At 37.5% G+C, this 14,503-nt stretch overlaps 1 protein-coding gene across 2 annotated transcripts in view; it reads right to left on the minus strand.

Annotated features, from left to right (window-relative positions):
• Positions 1–14,503, minus strand: part of ELP1 (elongator acetyltransferase complex subunit 1) — a 64,871-nt gene that overhangs the window by 38,985 nt on the left and 11,383 nt on the right. For both annotated transcript variants that reach the window (XM_069476649.1, XM_069476648.1), the window contains exons 7-13: positions 12,341–12,437; positions 11,910–12,000; positions 10,637–10,760; positions 9,616–9,709; positions 6,204–6,434; positions 4,934–5,104; positions 1,695–1,794 (exon numbers count right to left, since the gene is read on the minus strand). In XM_069476649.1, coding sequence (XP_069332750.1) covers positions 1,695–1,794; positions 4,934–5,104; positions 6,204–6,434; positions 9,616–9,709; positions 10,637–10,760; positions 11,910–12,000; positions 12,341–12,437 — 908 coding nt within the window. The remainder of the gene's footprint in view (positions 1–1,694; positions 1,795–4,933; positions 5,105–6,203; positions 6,435–9,615; positions 9,710–10,636; positions 10,761–11,909; positions 12,001–12,340; positions 12,438–14,503) is intronic.

Here is a 14,503-nt window from a genome sequence, read left to right on the forward strand (position 1 = left end):
AAAACCTGAGATAATACCAAATACCAGCAAATCCAAAAATAGCATTTGTCTGGTTTAAGAATATGTTTTTATATTTACTTCACATTAAATTTCTAACACACTGAAATCTTTAGATTTGAAGAGAATGCTTCAGGAAACTGACTACACAAGAAAATTTCCTGTCCCGGTTCTTAATGAACCCCAGAGCCTATCCATTGTCACTACTTTCCAGTATTTACACCCGATTCTAGCAGGTATTTGGGTCTCAGTAGAATGGGTCCTTTCCTAAGCACCTTACATCAGAATGGTTGGAGAGATGCTTTCCATGCCTCTAACACATTCCTTCAGGAGCATTTACACATCTGACCAGGGCACTGATTTTGTCACCTCACGCAGGAACCTATAATGGCTACATCCTGCCTTTTAGATCAAGCGGCAAATCCTCAACTCTCACTGGAGAAGCTGGTCACTACGGCCTGATCTTCCTACTCAATCAGCTCTCCCTAGACTCAGGCTCTCCACTGCATTCAGCCCACAGTGCTCTCTCCACGCAGGATCATACCTACCTCTGGTTCTCATGACACTCTGCTCCCCATCAGACCCACCGTGCCCAATTCTTCTTTGCCAATCCCAAACCTATCCCTTCTTCAAGGATGAACAGAAGCATTCATATCCTTCATGAAATCTCTGAATGACTTGAAGTTATCCTTCTCGCAATTATTTTTTAATGAAATTATATTCTAAACTACCTCACCTGTTCTAATTTGTCTTACATCTCTTAGTGATTTCAAGTCTGTGAAATGAAATCAATCATGTAAATGTTCTTTAAAAACTACTAAGCATTATACAGGCAGCCACCAAATCATGCACAGGATGGATACTCACACTATTATTTATTAAATATATTACATATACTTAAGAAACATATGTATTAAATTCTGTTATTTGTTGTAGTCAGTTAATTGTTTCTATTAATTTAAAAATAAATGCTCCCAGGAGGCAGAATAGTTCAATAATCAAAAACATGGACTTATCAAATAGAATAGAATCAAATCCTGGATTCTCTAGTTACCTGGTCCATGACCTTGGGCAAGTTACCTAACCTCTATACTTTGTTTTCTTATCTGTAAGCACTCAGTAAGTGGTACTTTTAAAAAACATATTCCCACAGAAGTGGCATTTTAATTTGGCTTCTGGGTCATTCTGCAAATGCCTATAGTGTACCTGAGATATTCAATTATACCCAGTTGTTTATAATACTGTTTCAATGGTAAAATGCATTCTTATTTCCAACCTGGGAGCCTCAAAACATAACACATAGACGTTCTGGAGTCTGGAATGAGGCAAAGTCAGAGGCTGCATTAGGTCATTCATATGAACAACCTACACAGTCCTCACAGAAAAGAATGCAATGCCATCTTATCACCATCTCCATCTTTCCCATGTGATTTTCCCTGGAGAATCAAGGGCTGTCGTGGGGAGTGGGTCCTAGGCCAGTTTACAACTCACACTCCCCTCCTACCCATCAGAATACATGGCATTCAGACAAACTAAGTGACTGGCTTCCCCAACCAGGCTGAAAAACTAGGGCCTAGGTGTTATATTTACTTCTTGTTCCACTCAGCAACAGGCACAGAATAACAACAGGTTGCTGAATTTAGGACTAAATGCTGGCTGATTCCATTGTCAGAGGTCTAAAATAATTAAGAACATACTTGTATCTCTTTTCCAGCTGAGGTGTTCTAAGGGAAACTTTAAATCCATTTCCACCCACAGCTCCCAGTTTCACTGTAGGGTCCGCACTTGGACTATCACCTAGAAAACAAAAATGCAAATACTATCATTGTAGACTATAAATATTTTTCCTAGTACTAAGAGGATGGGGTTCTACAATTAACGATTTCTATAAGGCAAATAAAGCAATCTAGAAAACAAACACATCTCAACCTCCTTCTTAAAATCTCTGCCTTCCTTTAATACCACATCTGTCACAATCTTTACCGACAAAAACCACACCTCAGCAAGACCAGGTAGAGGGGCTACCCCCTTACCCTGGTGCTATTTCCTCCATTGTCCTCAACCATCTCTCAATAACCTTAAATCTTCTGACGTCCTAAGCACTGCACTCCTCTGCTCCAAGCCTTCTGGTGGCTTCCTATCTCACTCAGAGTAAAAGCCTTCAAAGCCCTACAAGACCTGTTCCCTGTCACCTCTATGACCCCACACAACTCTCATTTGCTCCACTGTAGCCACCCCAGCCTCCTGGCTCTTTCCTAAACACCACAGGCATCTCTGTAGCTGCTTTTTACTCTGCTTGGAATGCTCTTAGCCCAGATGTTTGCATGGCTCCCACTGAGATTCTCATCACGTCTCTACTTAAACATCACCTGATACCCCTAAATATAAAAGCCACCTTGACCCAGCAGGACCCCCCTACCCTCAAGCTCTCCCTATCCCATTTTGCTTCATTTTCCTCCACAGCACTTGCCATCTGATAGATTTTATTTATTTACTATCTTTGTCTCCAACTAGAATAAAATCTCCAGAAAGCAAGGCCTAGATAAAAGCCTAGCACATAATAAACAATCTGGAAACAGTAAGGAGGGCAGGGGAGGAATGATATTTAGGACACATTAAATGAAACCTCTTTGACTTCAATCTCTAATCTTTTCTCTTGCCATTCTTTTTGATCTGAATAAAATTTATTATTCTTCAACCTTTACTTGACTCCCCAGACAATGTAGAAGCTGACGTTAGCAATTTCTACACTAGCACTTTTTAATCTCTCACCAACGTGCCCTCTTACTTACCATGCTCACCTTGCAGGTGCCCAATGCTGTCATTCATCAACTCAAGTCCATTTGAGCTGCCCAGACCAGGGTCATGACCTGAAACTGCTCCATGTTTGAGATGCTAATCTCTAAACCCTACAGTCTAATAAGGACTTCCACAACCTTTTTCCAGATTCTCTTATATCCAAACTCTCTACAATGTGTTCCTAACTTCTCAGGCATTTTTAGTTTCTGGATTTGTATGATCTCTCTCCTTTCCATTTCTACAAACACTGCCCTGGTGCAAGCTCTCACTATCTTCTGGCTAGACAGTTTCTCCTAACTGTTATCTCTGCCCCCAGGTGTCCCCCACCCTAGGCAGATCCCACATATTGATGCCATCAATCTTGCAAAAGCAGAGCTCTCAATCTGCCCTATCTCATCACCAGGAGTTATAAGTATCAAGTAAAATGAACATAGGGTGGTACAGAGTTTCATTCTGGGGAGATGAAAACATCCTGAAATTGATCATGGTTATATAATTCTGTGAATATACATGCACACATATGTAAACCATTGAATTATACACTTTAAATAAATGAATGGTATAAAGCTATTCTTAAAAAAAGTAAATATGGGACAAAACATCCCATTCATTATAAAGTGATACATAAACTTATTAGCATCATACAGTAAGCATCACAAAAGCTTACATCTGATTCTTTCTAATCTCACAAAACCAACATTAAGACACACAAACAGTAACAGAGTACAGAGGCAAACATTTGTTTACTTTTGATATGACTGGCTGATAGAAAACCTTCTTTCAAAAGCATTTAATTTTTGCTTTTTCTGATTTGCCTTGACAATGAACACATTCATATTATTTTTTAAAAAGCTATTTTAAAAAGTTTAAGGAGGATGGTAAGGCTTCTGAACATCGTAGTACCACAAAGTAATAATGGTGGTAAAAAACATACAGCAATTCTTAAAAATGATTTTCAGTTCTAGTACCACAGCTGGATTAAAAACTCAGCTAAAGATTATCAAAAAGGGGGGAGTAATGCCTTATGTGTATCAGTACATTCATAAATGGCCCTAACCATTAAACATGGGGCTCCTTCTTAGTTTTGTTCCTGCCGTTTGCAGTATCCTTTGTATGGAAGTCTCAATCACTTACCACTTCCCATTTTAATAAACCCTACAGGTTGCTTTTATAATAAATAAATATTAACATAATACTATAAATAATAAACACCTATGTTTTCAACACCTCAAAAAAATAATAATTTTCAGTGTTTTTCTCATGAATAAGCTTAAAAACAGTGCAGGGGGGAAGTGTCATGGTTCTGTCTACATAATAGCATTTGTAATAGCATTTTACAGAGTAAAACTAAAATCAGAGAAACTGGTGATCTATCCAGATAGGATTCATGTAAACAGTACACTGGTGATTTAACAGAAAAGCTGATATGAAAGTAGGGTATTCCAATATAAATTAAGTAAGTTTGATTATTCTCCCTCAGCAACTGTCTAGGCTTTTGCTAATTTAGAATTCAAAAGATATTTGAAAACAAAGCTACCCCTGCAATATGCAAGTACTATTTATGACATGACCACAGAACTCACAAATAAAAACAAATTTCAGGTTCTCCAGTACATCCGGAAAGCAACAAGGAACTGACAGCAATGGGACTATGGAAGGACAACTGGATTAGGAGATACAATGCCTGTGTTGAAAGTCCTTATTCATTCTTGCTCAAACTGCATACCCTCTGGCATTGTGTTCTCTCATCTATAAATGGGAAAACTCCATCTCTGACATAGTTCTTAGGAGGAGCATGAGAACAACTGAAAATATGTGTAAAGGCAATGCAAATAGTAAAACATGTTAATAATGTAATAAGATACTATGTTATTTCCAGGGTTGAATGTTATTCTTAAATGGATCTTCAGGTTCATTAAGGCAAAAGGAATTGTTCTTATAAGCCATAGTAGGATTAAAAAAAAAAAAAACAAATCAAACCCAAGTCAGTTAAATATCATAATGATAATGAAATCAATTATAGACTTCAAAAGTTTTAGAAACACTAGAGCTAAGGAAACACCAAATTATAATGTGCTTTTGTGTAGGAGTGGGAGGGACTTGATTCAGGACATCATGGTAACAGTTTTTAACATACCACATTTATATACAGAAATCTGGTTACTGGCATCCAGGACAGCAAGGTCGTTACTCTTTTTAGGGTGTGCAAAGAACGTGACTTGATTCACAGGGTGTGGGAGCAGCAATCGGTATGTGCACATGGGAGGTGGAACCACAGTCTGCTGGAAGACTGTCACCAGTACATTCTCTGCACATGAAAAGAAAACGGAGGATTAGACATACGGATATTCAATTTGTAATATAAGGCATCTGAACATCATGGTATCACAAAGTAGTAACGGTGGTAAAAAAAACATACAGCAATTCTTAAAAATAATTTTCAGTGTTTTTCTCATGAAAAAGCTTAAAAATAGTATGGGGGGAAAGTGTGATGGGTTCTGTCTATATCTGGTTATTGTCACCTCCAACCCTGGAGCAGTCCATCTCTGAATTTGGAGTTTCAGGTGCCAGGGACTAAGGCAAAAAGGCCAAGAGGTCAGAGCTCTAGCTTTAAACCTGGGCCTGCAAACAAGCCACACTAAACTAAGGGAATCAATACCTTCAAAATCTTTAAAGTACTTCCTATGTATGGATTTGGTAATAAGGCAGATCCAATTAAGTTCTCTATATAGAACATTCTTTTACAGTCAGTATTATGACTATTACATAGAACATGAATTAGTATACCAACTCACATTTCAATCTCAGAAGCTAATGTCCTTATGTTGTAGCAACAAGTAAACTATCCATTCAGGTGAGGATTTCATTCCCCGATCCTGCCCCCCATCCCCCAGAAAATCCCTCCACCTAATTATGAAACGCCAACTTAATCCTCACAGTAGACAGATGTCTATGACATGAACGGAGCATACCAAAGAGTTACATAATTAGCTAGCATTTATATCAGGAAACAAAGCAATGCAAGTGGAGTTGTACAAGGGTCAACATAAATCTGTGTCAGGGCAAACAGACAAGGATAACACACTTGATCTCACAGACTCTACTGTTGTCCTCCTCTCTACTTGAGGTCAAAATTTTCCAAGTCTTTAAAGGCCAGACAAATAAATGTGAAGGCCATGCATATAGTACAACAGGAAACTGGGGTGGGGAGGAGGGACTATGGTTCTTGAAAGAGTATAAACCCCAGCTAAGGGCATCCCCACTCAATGAAAAACAAAACAAATAAGTAAAAATAAACCAAACAAGTCAGACAAAGATTCCCCACTGTTCTAGTCAAACCATCACATCTGCAGGTCCTGGGCTCAGGATCACTTGCAGGATCGTGGACATATTTCCCAGCAGCTTACTTCCATCAATGACAGCCACATTTGCCAGGTCACTTGAATTATCTCCCGAGCTCCGGACAGTTGTCCAATGCCAGTCATAGGAGAGGTAATGCCAGCCCTGACAGAGAACATGCAGCCGGTATGGGGTGACTGGGTCCCACATCAGCGACACAATCTTGTTCTTCCCACAGGTGCTGAAGAGCAGACTTTGTTTGAGATACCAGTGATAGTTTCCAACAGTCCAGAGCTGAACTGCAAGGGAAAATGAATGAAAAGGCCTTCAGAGGCCAAGGAACCATACTTTATACCATGTCCTACAGGGAGACAGGGACAATCTTTTCTTTTTCACAGGACCCTCCCTGCTCAGTCTCTTCATTAAAATCATAATATAATGATGATTGTTAAAAGATAGTTTTCCATGGAGATAAAATGTCAAGCATCAGTAAGGTCAGAAATACTCATTTATTTTCACTTTTACCTTCAAACTGTATGATCATGATGGAAAGCTAACTAGGATAAGGCAGTGTTTTACTGGGTTTTTCATGAAGATTTAGGAAGAAGATAATATGGCAATTAGATTAATAGTATTATTAATAAAACACTCAATCCAAGATCCGGACTAGCATTACTATGTTGTATTAGGCTTAAGATGCTTATTTTCTTCCAGGTGCTTTGCATGCAATTATGTCCAAGGCTATCTGGTATTAACTATACTTCAGCTGCCCAAGGGAGATTAGCATGCAATTATCCTTTCCAAGATCTATTAAAAGAACATGACCTAATTATGCCCAAATCAACCTTTATTAACAGATGACACACACAAATTAAGATCTTATATTATGAATTATCATTATATTAAGGAGTATTGGTTATATTAAGGAATCTATTTTCATAATCTTGCTCACTAATTCTTAACTTAGCAATCACAGCAAATATAACAGTCTTTAACCATGTTATTAATATACTTCTATGTAGGCATGGGTTGGTAAATTAGACGATATGCTCACACTCTGTAAAGATAGTTATTATGGCTACTCTTGTGCATTATTTTTACCCTGAGCATCTCACAGTGCCATTCCTTGACACACTGGCTAATCAGTACTTTTTAACTGTGGCTGTATGTTAAAATCACGAAGGAGCTTTTTTTTCCTTTTAATCAAACACTGATGTATCATCCCCATTCCAACACACTGAACCCAACTCTGAGATGAAGCCTAGATATCATTATATTTTTCTAAAGGTACAGCCAGGGTTGAGAACTACTGTGTTGAATGAATGAATGAGTTTCTTAATAACATTTCCGTTAAATGGTTCTATTGATTAAAGGTTTGAAAGCCACTTAGAAAGTAATCAAGTAAAAAGATTTATGAAGAAAAATGTTCAGTGCATTGCATTGACAATAATGAGAAATTATAAAACTTTAAGTGTCTAAACAGCACAAGATCTAATAAACAAGCTCAAGAGATTACACAACAATTTAAAATGATACAGATGTACATATGTTTGTGAAATGGAAATATGCTCATGATACAGAGTCGAAGCAAGTTACAAAACTACATGTATCATACCTACACTTTTAACAATAATGAGATCATAGCTATACCGAGATATACACTAAAAAAATCTAAAAGAAAAATTTTAATAGTGATTATTACTGAGTGGTAGAACTGAGGCTTTTTTTCTCATTTTTATTTTCTAATATTTTCATATGTTATTTAATACTTAAAAACACATATTTACACATTTTAAAAGGTATAGAAAATATTTTTTTTTTTTTTGAGACAGAGTCTCACTCCATCATCCCGGCTAGAGTACAGTGGCGTCATAATAGCTCACTGCAACCTCAAATTCCTGTGCTCAAGCAATCCATCCACCTCAGCCTCCTATAGGCATACGCCACCATGCCTGGCTGATTTTTTCTATTTTTTGTAGAGATGGGGTCTCACTTTTGCTCAGGCTGGTCTCCAACTCCTGAGTTCAAGTGATCCTTAAGCCTCAGCCTTAGAAAAGATTCTTACTTAATCTAAATCTTCTTCCACTTCCACAGTATTCCTTTGGTTAGTGTTTGATTTTCTACAATAATACTATCCAAGAAGAGAAAGCACTGATGACTTATGATGGTTAATTTTATGTGTCAACTTAGGTAGGCCATGGTGCCCAGCTGTCTGGTCAAACACTAGTCTAGATGTTGCTGGGAAGGTATTTTGTAGATGTGATTAACATTTACTATTAGTTAACTTTAATTAAAGCAGATTACTATCTATTAATATAATATCAGTGGGTCCCATTCAATGACTTAAAGACCTTAAAAGAAAAAACTGAGGTTTCCCAGAGGAATTCTGCCTCAAGATTGTAACATAGGAATCCTAAGTTTCCAGACTGCCCTAAAGATTTCCACCTCAAGACTGCAACATCAACTCTCACCTGAAAAATTTCCAGTCTGCCCTAGAAATTTCAAATTTGCCATCCCCTACATGACCCAATTCCTTAAAATAAATTCATCCATACCTCTCTTACTCTCCCTCTCTCCTTCCCCACCACCCCTCTTTCTCTCTGATATAAATAAAATTGACCTTTGAGCAACACTAGTTTGAACTGTGTGGGTCCACTTACACACAGACTTTTTCTTTCTTTCTTTTTTTCTTTTTTTTGAGACAGGGTCTTGCTCTGTCACCCTGGCTAGAGTGCAGTGGTGTCACTACAGCTCACTGCAACCTCAAACTCCTAGGCTCAAGTGATCCTCCTGCCCCAGCCTCCCAAGTTGCTGGACTATAGGCACACGCCACCACACCCAGCTAATTTTGTAATTATTTTTTAAATTTTTGTGGAGACTGGATCTTACCACATTGCTCAGGCTAGATTTTTTTCACTAAATACAATCGGCCCTCCACATCTGTAACTCAAGATTGAAAATACAGTATTTTCAGGATGCAATACCCAACTACACAGAGAAGGCCAGCTCTTCCTATCCTAGAGTTCTGCAGGGCCAACTTTGGGACTTGAGTACAGATTTTGGTATCCACAGGCAACCCTAGAACCAATCTCCCCAGGATACCAAGGGATATATATATATACACACACACACACACACACTATGTACATATATATAGTCATATATATGCTATATGTAGTCATATATATGCTATATATATGACCATATATATATACAAACACATACACACATATATACACACACACACACACATATATCTCTCTCTCCTACTGGTTCTGTTTCTCTAGAGAACCCTGACTAATACATGACTGAAATCCATAAATAATCGAAACCTAACCACTCCCCCATCTCCATCTACCCACTTCAGCTTCTTTGATTCCACTAAGGGACTAAGTAGAAGGAAATGAAGGAAATTCCATACCGTTCAACCTTCAACTGCATCTTATGGGGCATAAGGCTGAAATATTACAGCTGTCTTACCATAGGTTTTCACAGTGGAACTTTTTTCTCTCTGTAGGTCTTCCAACCAAACTGCAAGCACAGAGGAATCTGCATTCCAGAACAAGTCATTTACCTAGTAAAGAAAAAAGATCTGTCATTGGCCTTTAGTTATGCATTTACTTTAAAATCTTCATAATAGCTGAATTCCTTTCCCTCACAAATCAAATAATCCCACTGGCTGAGCTGATCCCTAGCTGTAAACTACTAACTTACAAAGTCATTAAACAAATCTGTGAACTATGTCATTATATTTAAAGTAGAGGACTTTAAAAAAAATAAATCTTTAAGCACTATGATTAAAAGATACTCAATCAGATGCAAGATGACATTTTTAGACAATCAGGGAAATTTGAATATGGACTGGGTATAAGGTAAGGTGCAATAATAGAATTATGGTTATGTGAAGAAAAATGTTCCTAACTATTAGAAATAAATATGGAAAACATGATTTCTAGAATTAAAACTCCAGGAAATAAAATGTGTGTTTGTGTATGTATGAATAGGCCAGGGAGGGATAGATGAAAATAATTTTGCCAAGTATTGGTATCTGTTGAAAGTAATGAATACTTGAGAGTTCATTAAACTTCTCTCAATTTTTAGGGTGTTTAAAATTTTACATAATTAAAGACTGCCATTTGATGTGTTTCTACTTCAGCAAGGATCTTAATGATACACAAGCTTCTTAAGGTTTAAATGTTATAAATGAAAAATACCCTTATTACTGGAAAAATTATGCTTTTGTCAAAATAAGCAATAAATATTAGCATTTCTATTTTCTGCCTGTGTTTTATCTAAGGTAGTGAAGAAATTCCATTTATTTTTTGCAAAATCTCTTTGGAAAAACAATTTCTCTTTTACGAAAGAAGAGTCAGTTATAGTAAGCCACCAATTTTATTACTGTCTATTCTGGATCTTCTATTTACATATCCCTATCAAATATAAACTCCTTCTATAGCTGTGTAAAGTCTTTTATCTGATGGCAAACAACTCAGGCACCTACCTTAACCTCATCTTTGAGGAAAGGAAGTGTAAAGTGTCCATGAAGAAGCCCATTTTTCTCAAAAAACACAACATCCTGCTGGTTGGGTTTATCTTGTGTAGATGCAATCAAACTGCCTGATGGTCTTAAAGCAAACCCACAATGTTAGAACAAAAGCTCCTCCAACTGGCTTATGAACAAGATAAAATTCAGACAAGAGATTTTTTTCAGAAAAAATAAATGAATGAATAAATATCTTTATCTCAGGAAGTTTTAAGTCTCATGTGCCCTTGACTCTTGATAAGCAGTCACCCTAGTATGGGAATGCACCTGCCCAGAGCTAAGACGCCTTTTCCCAATTTTCCTAAAAGCTCCATTTGCCCACAAAGCCTTACCGATGTAAACTGTACTAAGTCACTTCTAAAAATCAATCAATTAAACCATTCCAAGCATAATGACTTTAAAATTATAACCTATTTATCCTTCAATTATGACTCTAGCAAATATTCTATGCTCAGGCAGGTATTTTTTATGACTTTCTCCATCTATTGAAAACATCTTAGTTGCCTCACCTTATTCATATTTGTCTCTAGAGTTTTAATTCAAATACACTTCTCTCTTGCTCTATTATCCAATATCACACCAGTGAGAAACAAGATGTCTGAAACCTAGAGTCCCACAGCATATAACAGATGCTGCTGAGACAGGGGAAAAATTTCTTCTATCCATAATCAGGGCAGATCTGCACAAGGGTACTGAGCCAAGGAGGTGAATGGAAGGAGAGAGCCTGAATCCAGCCTGCATGTTCCTTGGTAAGCACATCCCCCTACTCTGGGAACTCGTGCAGAGAAAGGAAGCTCTTTTCCTAGTTTTCACAAAAGCTCCATTGCCCACAGAGCCTCACAGATTGGGAATAACCTTCTAAGCACTATTTTCTGCTCTATACAATGGCTTCCCTACAGGGCCTGCCTATAACGGAAACCTTTTAAGAATTAGGAATGCAAAATATATGGGGCTCTGGAATGAGATCTGTGAAGAAGCCCAGAATCTACTATTCAAGTTGAATCCAGACTTCAGAGAAGAAAATAAAGAAAGAAAAAAAGAGAGAGAGAAAGAGAGAGAAAAAGAAAAGAAAAGAAAAAGAAAAGAAATTAAAAAAAGAAAGATACTGGCTTACAGCCAAATGAAGAAAAATAAATATCTTTTTGTGTTATATTCAATGGGTACCACCACCTCTACCCCGGTTCCAAGAATTTCTCTGAAGAGAAGTACCCAGGTTTCTTCTCCCACTCACTTCCAAGCCAGAGCTGGTCCTAGTCCTGCCACAGGCTCACTGGTTGACTGCAAAGCAAACTCTCGGTTCCACACTCTGACCTTCCGAGCCCCTGTGCAGTAGGTGGAGTCAAATAAACATACACTTAAAACATTCTGATAAATGCTGTCAAGTCAGAACTTTTCAAACACTTTCCTTATAAATAAAAACTGCCATGATTTTACAAAGCCAATTAGATTAATCTTGTTAAAAATTTGTATTCACCAGATGGGAGGATGGACCAGATGACTTCAAAGGATCTTCTACTTAACTCTAAGCTCATTTAACATCTAAAGCAGCACATCTTCTCTTACATGTAATTAATATCCCATTCAAAGAAAAAGGAAGAAAACTTTCCTGAACTTTAATAAGATAAAAAAATTTTTTTGATTGACTGCAATTTATTTCCATACCTGTTTCTGGGCAAACAACACTCACAGCAAAAAACTGTCCATCCCCACGCCAGGTAACCTGTGGTCTATGGTCATCCCAGGGCAAAGCAGACTCATGCTAAAGAGAGGAAGAAATACCAGTACTAGACAACTCTTACTCTAAGCAGGTAACAGGAGTAACATGTCTTCTCCAAAGTTAAACAAAGTATGGAAAACTACCACTTTCTGAATACTAACTACTGCAGATTCCCTTAAAGTATCACTTTTTAACACCTTTACTGGAATATAATATACATATCATTAAGGTTCACCCACTTGAAGTACCCAATTCAATGTCTTTTAAGTGTATTTAAAAAGTTGTATAACCATCATCATAATCTAAATTTTGAACATTTTCACCATCCCAAAGGAAACTCCATCTCCATTAGCAGTCTCTCCCTCCCTGTCCTGCCCCTCTGCCCTAGGCAACTACTAATTTACTTTCTGTCTCTACAGATTTCCTATTCTGGGCATTTCATATAAATGGGATCATATAATACAAGATCTTTATGACTGGCTTCTTTCACTTAACATAATGTTTATGAGGTTTATATATTACACATATCAGTAAAGTATTATTGTTTAAATATAAAATATATGATTTTAGTCCTTTTGAAAAAAAAATGACTCAAAAATTAGGAGAACATAAAAACCAACTATAGAGGATCGCCCCAAAGAAGCAAGGCTGTGTCTTATGAATACTTACTCCATTTTTCTGCCGTCTAACAATCCTTTACTGATTCTAATAGATCAACAGTTTTCAGAATTACACCCACTATGGATATTTTATTCACAACACACTTGTTCTGACATAAAAACTATGTTTATTTTTTAAAGTTTCAAAAATTATTTGTCCACTAAAACAAGAGCAGGAACTACCACATGAGTGCCTACTCTGTGCTGATGCTGTGGTAGATGTTTCATAAACACTATTACCTACAAATCTCAAGCCCTGTAAGGAGACATTATGTACCCTTTACAGACAAGAATACCAAGACTCAGAAATGTTAGGAAGTTCACCAGTGTCTCACAGCTACCAAATGTCATCATGATAATGTAATCTATATTTATCTAACACTGGTTCCCAACTCCTGGGCAGTGGACTGGTACCAGTCCATGGCCTGTTAGGAACCAGGCTGCACAGCAAGAGGTGAGCAGCGGGTGAACGTGGAGTTTCATCTGTTATTTACAGCCACTCTCCATTGCTTGCATAACTGCCTGAGCTCCACCTCCTACCAGATCAGCAATGGCATTAGATTCTCAGAGGAGCGCAAAACCTACTGTAAACTACACATGCAAGGGATCTAGGCTGCGTGCTCCTTATGAGAATCTAATGCCTGATGATCTGAGGTGGAGCTGAGGCGGTGATGCTAGTGCTCGGGAGCAGCTGCAAATACAGATTATCATTAGCAGAGAGGTTTGACTGCAAAGAGACCATAATAAATCCACTGCTTACAGACTCATTATCAAAATCTTATAAATGAGTGGCAAGTGACAATGTAATAATAACAGAAATAAATATAATGCACTTGAATCATCCTGAAACCATTCCCCTCCACCCTCAAGGTCCATGGAAAAATTGTCTTCCATGAAACTGGTCCCTGGTGCCAAAACGGTTGGGGACCACTATTCTAACAAGATATATGCTGTCCTTAGGGGTACTTGGCAATATGCCAGAGGACAAACAGGGCACATCTTCATGGGACATTAATTTTACTTGAGAGTAATATTTTTTTACTTCATATTTTAAAAACGATTCATATTATATAATATAAATTTAGATAAAATATAAGAATTTAAAGAAATTTAATGTGAGAGTAGACATTGAAGCTGCTTCTCCAGGTGACCGAAGAGTATGCACTCCTCTGCTGTCAGGGACTCTCTACATTAGGAGACTGGTAAGTGCTGCCTTGAATAAAGACATCATTATGTGGTCTTTAGAATTTTCTAATCCAGAAAGAAGGAAAACAAAGAGTTTCATCCAAAAGAAAAAGTCAGAAAAAATATCTAATATACCCATATGTAGGAAAAGTATGAGAATATGCATGCAAACGATCCATAGTGAATGCAGGATGGCAGCTATCTTTGGGGAGGAAGGAGAGGGAATTCAGGAAGGGCTATACAGGGTGTTTCATTTCTGTCTGT

The sequence above is a fragment of the Eulemur rufifrons genome, chromosome 7, assembly GCF_041146395.1.
Source record: "Eulemur rufifrons isolate Redbay chromosome 7, OSU_ERuf_1, whole genome shotgun sequence".
Lineage (NCBI taxonomy): Eukaryota > Metazoa > Chordata > Mammalia > Primates > Lemuridae > Eulemur > Eulemur rufifrons.